Source organism: Vombatus ursinus, unplaced genomic scaffold, assembly GCF_900497805.2.
Source record: "Vombatus ursinus unplaced genomic scaffold, bare-nosed wombat genome assembly UNPS02010394.1, whole genome shotgun sequence".
Lineage (NCBI taxonomy): Eukaryota > Metazoa > Chordata > Mammalia > Diprotodontia > Vombatidae > Vombatus > Vombatus ursinus.
In genome coordinates this window covers 7,838,006-7,845,793 of record NW_020950172.1, presented here as the reverse complement: position 1 = coordinate 7,845,793, position 7,788 = coordinate 7,838,006, and the positions used below count along the sequence as shown (strand labels likewise).

Below are 7,788 nucleotides of genomic sequence, written 5' to 3'. Positions count from 1 at the left end.
AGAGAGCTGGCAGTCTCTGAATGTTCTGATCCTTAGCTCCTTCAGCTATCAACCCAGAGGCATTTGTTAAGAGCCTTCCGTGCACCAGGCACTGTACTAGGCACTGGGGGTACCAAGATGAGTGAGACAGCCCCTACCCTCAGGGAGCTCACAGTCTCTGATAAGAGATGATGTGGGTAAAATACTTTGTCAATGGCTATCTGAGTTGGCTGAAGGATGAGGCTTCAGTGCAGGAGACTTGGTTGGGGGAGCGGGAGGTCACAATGCAGTTTTGAGACCTCACTGAGGCTCCAGTGGAGGGATCTGCCCCCATGTTGATGGCCAGGCTCACCCTGGAATCTTATCATGGTATTCCCAGGATAGCAAGGTCTGGACTCTTCCCGAAGGAGCCAGCTTTCCTAGAAGCCGCTGGCAGAGAACAGCTACCATTCCTTCCCCCTCCCAATACCCCAGCCATAGGGTCCAGAAAAGGGACCTTCTTGCCTTTGCATAAGGAGAGACAACACGGTGGATAGTGCGCTGGGCTTGGAGAAAGGGAGATTGGTGTTCACATCTTACCTCAAATACTAAAGAATAATAGCTACCATTTACATGATACTTTAAGGTTGGCAAAAGTTTCACACATGGTGTCTCATGTGATCCTCACAACAACCTTGGGAGGTAGGTGCTATTATAATACCCATTTTACAGATGAGGAAAGTGAGGCAGACAGGTTAAATGACTTGCCCAAGGTCACACAGCTGGTATGTGTCTGAGTGAGGATTTGAACTTAGGTCTTGCTAAAGTCCACGGTCCTAACTACTATGTCACCTAGCTGCTCCTCCTTATTAGTTGTCTGACCCTGGACAAGCCCCTTAGCCTCTCTGGGCCTCGGTTTCCTCCTCTGAAAAGAAAGGGACGGACCTGGTGGTGTCTGAGGTCATGTCCAGCTCTAGCCAGCTCCTGTGGATGCAGCCAGTTATGCCAAACTCGGGAGTCCTCTTGGTCGTGTTGAGCCCCAGCCCTTCTTCCCCCCTCATTTCCCTGGGCAAATCTTGTCCCCCTCGCTCTGACCGCTGGGGGCCTGAGGGTGGGTGAAGAAGTCCACAGTCACACCTGGTGCTCCGCCTCTTGGTCTGCTGCCTGGTGGTCCTCTGTGACGTCTTGGGCCACCCCCAGCTCCCTGGTCCAGGCCATTTCAGTTGGGATGATGCTTCCTGACACTTGTCTTAGTTTCTGGCTCTTCCCTTCAGCTCTCTGAGTGCCAGGACATAGAATGTCAGAGCTGGGAGGGTTCTTAGAACAGGGAATGTCAGAACTGGGAGGGGCCTTAGAACAGGCAATGTCAGAGCTTGGAGGATTTTTAGAATAGAGAATGGCAGAACTGGGAGGATCCTTAGAACAGGAAAGGTCAGAATTGAAAGGGTCCTTAGAACAGAGGATGTCAGACCTGGGAGGGTCCTTAGAACAGGGGATGTCAGAGCTGGGAGGGGCCTTAGAACAGGGGATGTCAGGGCTGGGAGGGGTCTTAGAAGAGGGAATGTCAGACCTGGGAAGGTCTTTAGAACAGGGAATGTCAGACCTGGGAGGGGGTCTTAGGAAAAAGCTATTCCCACAACCTTGCTTCATAGAAAAGGAAACTGGGGATGATGAAGGGGCAGTGATTGTCCCAAGGTCTCACAGCCCTCTGGCGGCAGGGTGACACCCCAGGACCCTGCCTTTCCCCCAGGGCAGTACTCTGTGCCAGAGTCCAGGCTTCCTTTGCAGTCATCATGTGCTTATATCACCCTCCCCTCACCCCCGCAGCCCCTGGTGCCTTGGGGGCAGATGCAGGGTGTCTGCAGGGCCTGTGAACTTGCCCTTGGACAGACAACCCTCGCAGGGTTGTGGGAGGAAGTGAGCAGTTTGTAGGAGTCTCTGCCGCCACAGACCTGGCTGGGACTTCCGCTGGGGCTGCTCCTGGTTGCTCTGAGCTCCAGGCTGGGGGGCTTCTTTTTGACGGCCAGGAGGGCTGCCTACTGTCCCCCAGACCACCCTCGGTCTTTCTCTTTTGTTTCTGCTTCCTCCGGCGCCTGAGCTCCCAGAAAGGTAAGTTCCTCATTTTTCCAGCCCCCGCCTGGGCAATAGCAGGGGGCCGGGAAGACTTTGGGACCTGGAATCTAATCCTCTCTCTGACACTTAAAAGCTGTGTGACATTAAGCCCGTCACTAAACTTCTCTGGGCCTCAGATGTCTCCTCTGTCCAACGGGGGTCGTTCAAGACAGAGCCATTAAGCACCCACTTTGTGTGAGGCTTGTGCGTGGTGCTGGGGACCCAGGGATGGATCGGACCCAGAACCTGCTCTTGAGGGCCTTAGAATTGAGGGGTGGGCGTGGGGGGACAGGAACACAAAGAACAAGTGGCCAGTGAAGAAGGGAGGGGCCGGCTAGGGGCAGGGAGGAAACAGTAGGTGGGGGAGGGTGAGGCCCGACTTCTGGGAGGAAGCAGAAGCTCAGACGGGCCTTGAATGAAGGGACACAGCCAAGGGAGGTAGGGAGGGGGGCGGAGTTCAGGGCCTGGATGAGGAAAGGCCCAGGGCAGGGAGAGCCGCCCGGTTTGGCTTCCCCTTGTGTCGCCTTGGGCAGTGTTCCTTAATGGTTAGAACACTATAGGTGGAGTCAGGAAGACCTGGGTTCGAATCCTAGCCCAGACACTTCTTTGTCAAGCTCTGGGAAAGCTGCTTTCCGCACTGCCTGCCCTCCGGGCATCTGCTTTTGCCCTGGCTAAATGAGGGGGTCGGTTGGAGTGGATCCAGCCTGCACGGTCCAGGAGGCTGCGGGGCGTCCACGGCGGTGTCGTCCCCACCAGAAGCCGCCGTCGCTATTTTCAGACTCCCTGCATCCCCCCCCCCTCCAATCTCAGCCATGGGAGGTTCTGTTCTGTCCTCTAGCCATGCATTGACTCATCAGCCCCACGGGGAGCCTGCTGATCAGCAAATAACAGCTGGCTGCCTGGGAAGAGCTAAATTGGTACCATTGTCTCGGCTCCCCCTCCTGGAATAGGATGTGTCTGTGAGAGCTCAGGCAGCCCGGCCCAGGCCAATGAGAGCCACCGTCCCTGGGCCTGGGCCTGGGCCTGGCAGGTGGTCTTTGTGAGCCCGAGTCAGCTGTGACAGTCAGTCAATTACTGCACTTGAGGCTGTGTCCACAGGTCGATATCTGCTGCCTGCCCAGGCTTAGAGATGCCTGGTAGTGTAAAAATGAGGGGGAGAGAGGGGGCTAGGGAGCAAGGGGGGAGGGAGAGAGAAAAGGAAAGGGAGAGACAGAGAGAGACAGAGACAGAGACAGAGAGAGACAGGGAGAGAGAGACAGAGGGAGAGAGAGAGATTGGGAGAGAGAGAGGTGAGACAGAGAAAGAGAGAGAGACAGAGAGAGAGGGAGAAACTAGGAGAAAGAGAGACAGAGAGAGACAGGGAGAGAGAGAGAGAGGTGAGTGAGACAGAGAAAAGAAAGCAGGGAGAGAGGGGGTTATGTAGCAAGGGGAAGAGGGAGAAAGAAAAGGAAAGGGAGACAGAGAGAGAGACAGAGAGACAGAGAAAAACAGAGAGACAGAGAGAGAGACAGAAAGAGAGGTGAGTGAGAGACAGAAAGGAAAGAGGGAAGAGAGAGAGGGTTATGGAGCAAGGGGAAGAGGGAGAAATGAAGAAAGAAGGGGAGGAGAGAAGAGAAGAGAAAAAGAGAAGGGAAGGAAGGAGGGGAGAGAAACAGAGTGAAGAGAAAGGAGGAGAGAGGGATTATACCCTCAAGATTAAATAAACTGATAAAAACAGGAAAGAAGGTTAGACTGGGTTCTAAACCTGCTCTTCCTTCCTAAAGAGAAATCCTAGAGTCCTTGAATGTCAGAGTTTGAAGGGACCCTAGAGGTTGAGGAAGCTGAGGCCCAGAGAAGACTCCTGCCTTGGCCAGGGCTGCACGTACGATTGCAGCAGGACCAGACCTGGGTCTGGCTCCCCTGGGCTCATAGTGCAGGCCAGGATTCTCCCATGGAGGCAGAGGTGAGCTGCCTCTGTCCTCACTCACACTATCCAGAGTTTAAATGGAACCATGTGATTGGCACTCCTTAGCTTGGGGGCCCTTGGTGACTGAGCCCTGGCTTTGGGGAAGGGTCTAGGGCAGGGGTCCCAGAACCTAGTGTGAAGATAAGCCCCTCAAAGCCTGGACACCATGGGAGCTAGAGGTGTAAGGGTCTCAAATAGCAGAACTCAGGGGGGAGGTTGGGTATTCTTGCCCAGGGAAGCTGGCCTCCACTGCACATCCTTGCAGATCTCCGGGAGTCTGTAGAGTGCAGGAGGCAGCAGAGCCTCCTGGGGTCCTCAAAGCCCTGTTTGCACCATGCATTGACGTTTTGAACTTTGTTTCCAGTTCCACCAACATTTGCTGATCGATTAATTGATAAGCATTTATGAATTGTCTCCTCTGGGCCCGGCTGTGCTGGGTGCTGAGTGTCCAAAGAAACACAAAACCACAACCCTTCCCCTTTAGCAGCTCATTCCATGGGATGGCAGTCATCCTACAGGCTGGCGTGATGGTCCAGGCTTTGAGATAAGGAGGTAGATCTCGGTCTATGGGACGGCCTCTCGGCTTCGTACTTGCTGCTCTGAGCCCATCCCTAGATCACTCACCTCAAGACATCTGAGTGTGTCTAGGGAACTCCCTTCCCATCCAGATTTAAGCCCATTTTCTCCTCTGTAAACTGAGGCTGATTGGCTCAGGCAGAGTTTGAACTGGATGCCCCTTGAAGTCCATCCCAGCTCAGAGATTCAGGGATTCTAAGATGGTTGTCTGTAAAGATGAAAACCAAACTGAGCCACCACCCAGTGGTCTCTTAGTAGCTACGTCTGATGACCAGGCCACTTGATGCAACGCTCTGCTCTCGTGAGACTCTTTCTCAGCTGCCACTGGCCTTCAGGGGTGGGGGGTTAGGTCTACACCCACACTGAAGGCGTTTTCCCTTGGTGTTTCTTAGGGGCCTCAAGAAGATCATGGAGTCAGAGTGTATCTACAATCTTCTGCAGCTCCCTGCCAACGTGGAGCCCCCAGTGGTGGACCTGGCTCAAGGTAGGGGTTTCATGAGATGGTTGGGGCAGCGGTGCAATGGGATCGGGTCCTGGAGATGGGGTCACCCAACAGACATGGACTGAATCCCATCTGGGCAGGGCCTGTGATGGACCAAGGAGGACATGGGAGGGCTTGGCCTGGGTCTTCTTGGCCCCAGTGGACAGAGCTCGGACCAATGGCAGGGAGGCCAAAAAGCAAATTCAGAGGGAGGAGCTAACAATTAGAGTGGGAGGAGCTCTTCCTTGAAGGTATCCTGAGGCCCCACCTTCTCCCTGAAGCCTTTCCCCATCCTCCTGCTCCCTAATTACCGTAGTACTTCCTTTGGTATTTAGTCTGTATATGCTTACATAGGGATGTGTTCTCTCCCATGATAAAATCAATCAATAATTAATCATTCACCAAGCATTTATTTTGTGCCTACTGTGTGCCAGGCACAGGGGATAAAAATAGAATAAAAAAAACAATCCCTGCTTTCAAGGAGTTCCCATTCTGTTGGGAGAGACAATGTGAGCAAACAGAATAAATGTGTGTGTGTGTGTGTGTGTGTACATGTGTGAATGTGAGTGTTCATGTTTTCCGAATAATGTTAATTATTTTTCTTTTAGGCAATGAAAGATTTTGGAGGTACAGACTATTGATAAGTAAGATGTTCACAAGTATACATAGGGTAGCTAGCTGGTGCATTGGATAAAACTGTGGGCCTGGAGTCAGGAAGACTCAGCATCTTCCTATCTGTGTGACCTTGGGCAAGTCGCTTAACCTCTCTTTGCCTCAGTTTCCTCAACTGTAAAATGGGTATAATAACAGCACCAATTTCCCAGGGTTGTTGTGAGGATCTAATGAGATAATATTTGTAAAGCACTTGGTTTAGGGCCTGGCACATAGTAGGCGCTACAAAGATGCTTATTCCTTTTTCTTCCCCTCCAATAGAGTCCAGTTGTGCCTGGTCATGGAGACAAGGTCTACAGCTGCCCCTTGCCCCCAAGTAATGCTCTCAGTGATATCTGGCCTTTCTTTATCTAGTGCCCCTTTGCTACCTTGTATTGCTCATTCATTTCTCTGGGGATTCATTTTAGTGATTTTAAATAAAAGCTGTTCATATCATGGAAATTCTTAATTAGGCCAGAAGCTAAGGAGAATAAATTCAGAATAAATACCAGGTAGCTTGGGAGGGAGGGTAAGAGAAGTTGGGGGAGAGTCAGGAAAGCTGCTGAGCTACATCTTTCAGGAAGTGAGGTGGGTGGAGTTGAGGAGGGAGGACACCCCCGGTAAGGGACACTATCAGTGCAAAAGCATGGGGGCTAGAGATGGAATATTCTATGTGAAAAACAGAGTGGGAGCCCGTTTGACTGCCAGACCTTCGAGGGAAAGGGAAATCATGTATAATGAGTGTGGAGAGATAGGAGGGGGCCAGACTGGGAAAGACTGGAAAAGCCAAGGAGCAACATTCATATTTCTTCCTAGAGGTAATAGGGAGCTATTGGAATTTATAGAGAGATGTCAAAGCTGGGAGGGGCCTCAGAACAGGGAATGTCAGACCTGGGGGTGGCCTCAGAACGGGGGATGTCAGAGCTAGGAGGGGCCTCAGAACAAGGGATGTCAGGGCTGGGAGGGACCTGAGAACAGGGGATGTCAGACCTGGGAGGAGCCTTAGTTCATATTTCTTCCTAGAGGTAATAGGGGACCATTGGAATTCATAGAGTAAAGGAGTGCCATGGTAAGATCTGCGCCTGGGGAAAATCACTTTGGTAGCTGTTTGGAGAATGACTCAGACAATATAAGCTCCTTGAGAGCAGACACTTTTTTTTTGGCTTTCTTTGTATCCCATGGGCTTGGCATGGTACCTGGCACCCACCTGCTTAATAAATGCTTGAGACTGAGGTGTAGTGGGCCTGACCTCACTGGAGTGACCGCAGAGGGAGAGAGACAGAGACACACAGAGAGAGCTGTCCCAAAGAGTACAGTGCTGATTTGGGAGGTAGCATGCTCCTCGCTCCCTGGAAGTGTGAGCTTTGGGAATAACCTGGGAGTCAGGAGACGAGGCTCCTAACTCCAGCTCTGCCCCCTGAGCTCCTCCTCTCTCCTTTGCCGGCCTCAGTTCATCTGTGAAGGGCAGGAGATGCCCCGGCCTCCCCCTGGCAGACCTCCGAGGCTCCTTCAGCTGTAGATTTCTGTCATCACAGCTGGCCGAGCCCCGCTCCCCAAACTCCTGAAACTCGCTCACATTTCTCAGCCTTTCTCGAAGTTTTAATCAAGCCCAAATCTCTTGTCTGTAATTGAGTTTCCACAGGCAGCTGAAGAGGCAATGCAAGTGTGAGCTAATCCTTTAAATGCGCTTTAATCAGCACAAAATTAGAATTAAACAAAGTTTTCTTAAAGGGAAAGTCCCTCAAGTCTCATTGATTTTTGCCTTCATTACAAATTCTTATCAAACAACAAGTTCCTGCTTCCTTTCCAGTCCACACTGTAATGGGAAAGTGGAACTCAGCAGGGCGACCAGGGAGGGTCTGAAATCCTTTGAATCTTGAGATATCAGAGTGAACCAAAGAACAGAGGAGAGATGGCAGAGCTGGGAGGGGCCTCAGAACAGGGGATGTCAGGGCTGGGAGGGACCTTAGAACGTGGGACATTAGAGCTTGGCCTTAGGACAGGGGATGGCAGAGCTGGGAGGGGCCTCAGAACAGGGGATGGCAGAGCTAGGAGGGACCTCAGA

The 7,788-nt window shown here is 52.1% G+C and overlaps 1 protein-coding gene across 2 annotated transcripts in view; it reads left to right on the top strand.

The window, feature by feature from the left end:
* The first annotated feature begins 1,822 nt into the window (after positions 1-1,822).
* PARVG (parvin gamma) overlaps positions 1,823-7,788 on the top strand; it is a 36,105-nt gene continuing 30,139 nt past the window's right edge. For both annotated transcript variants that reach the window (XR_003568440.1, XM_027854282.1), the window contains exons 1-2: positions 1,823-2,067; positions 4,984-5,075. Coding sequence is in view for 1 of the 2 variants with exons in the window: in XM_027854282.1 (XP_027710083.1) it covers positions 5,000-5,075 (76 nt within the window). In the remaining variant the exon portion in view is untranslated. The remainder of the gene's footprint in view (positions 2,068-4,983; positions 5,076-7,788) is intronic.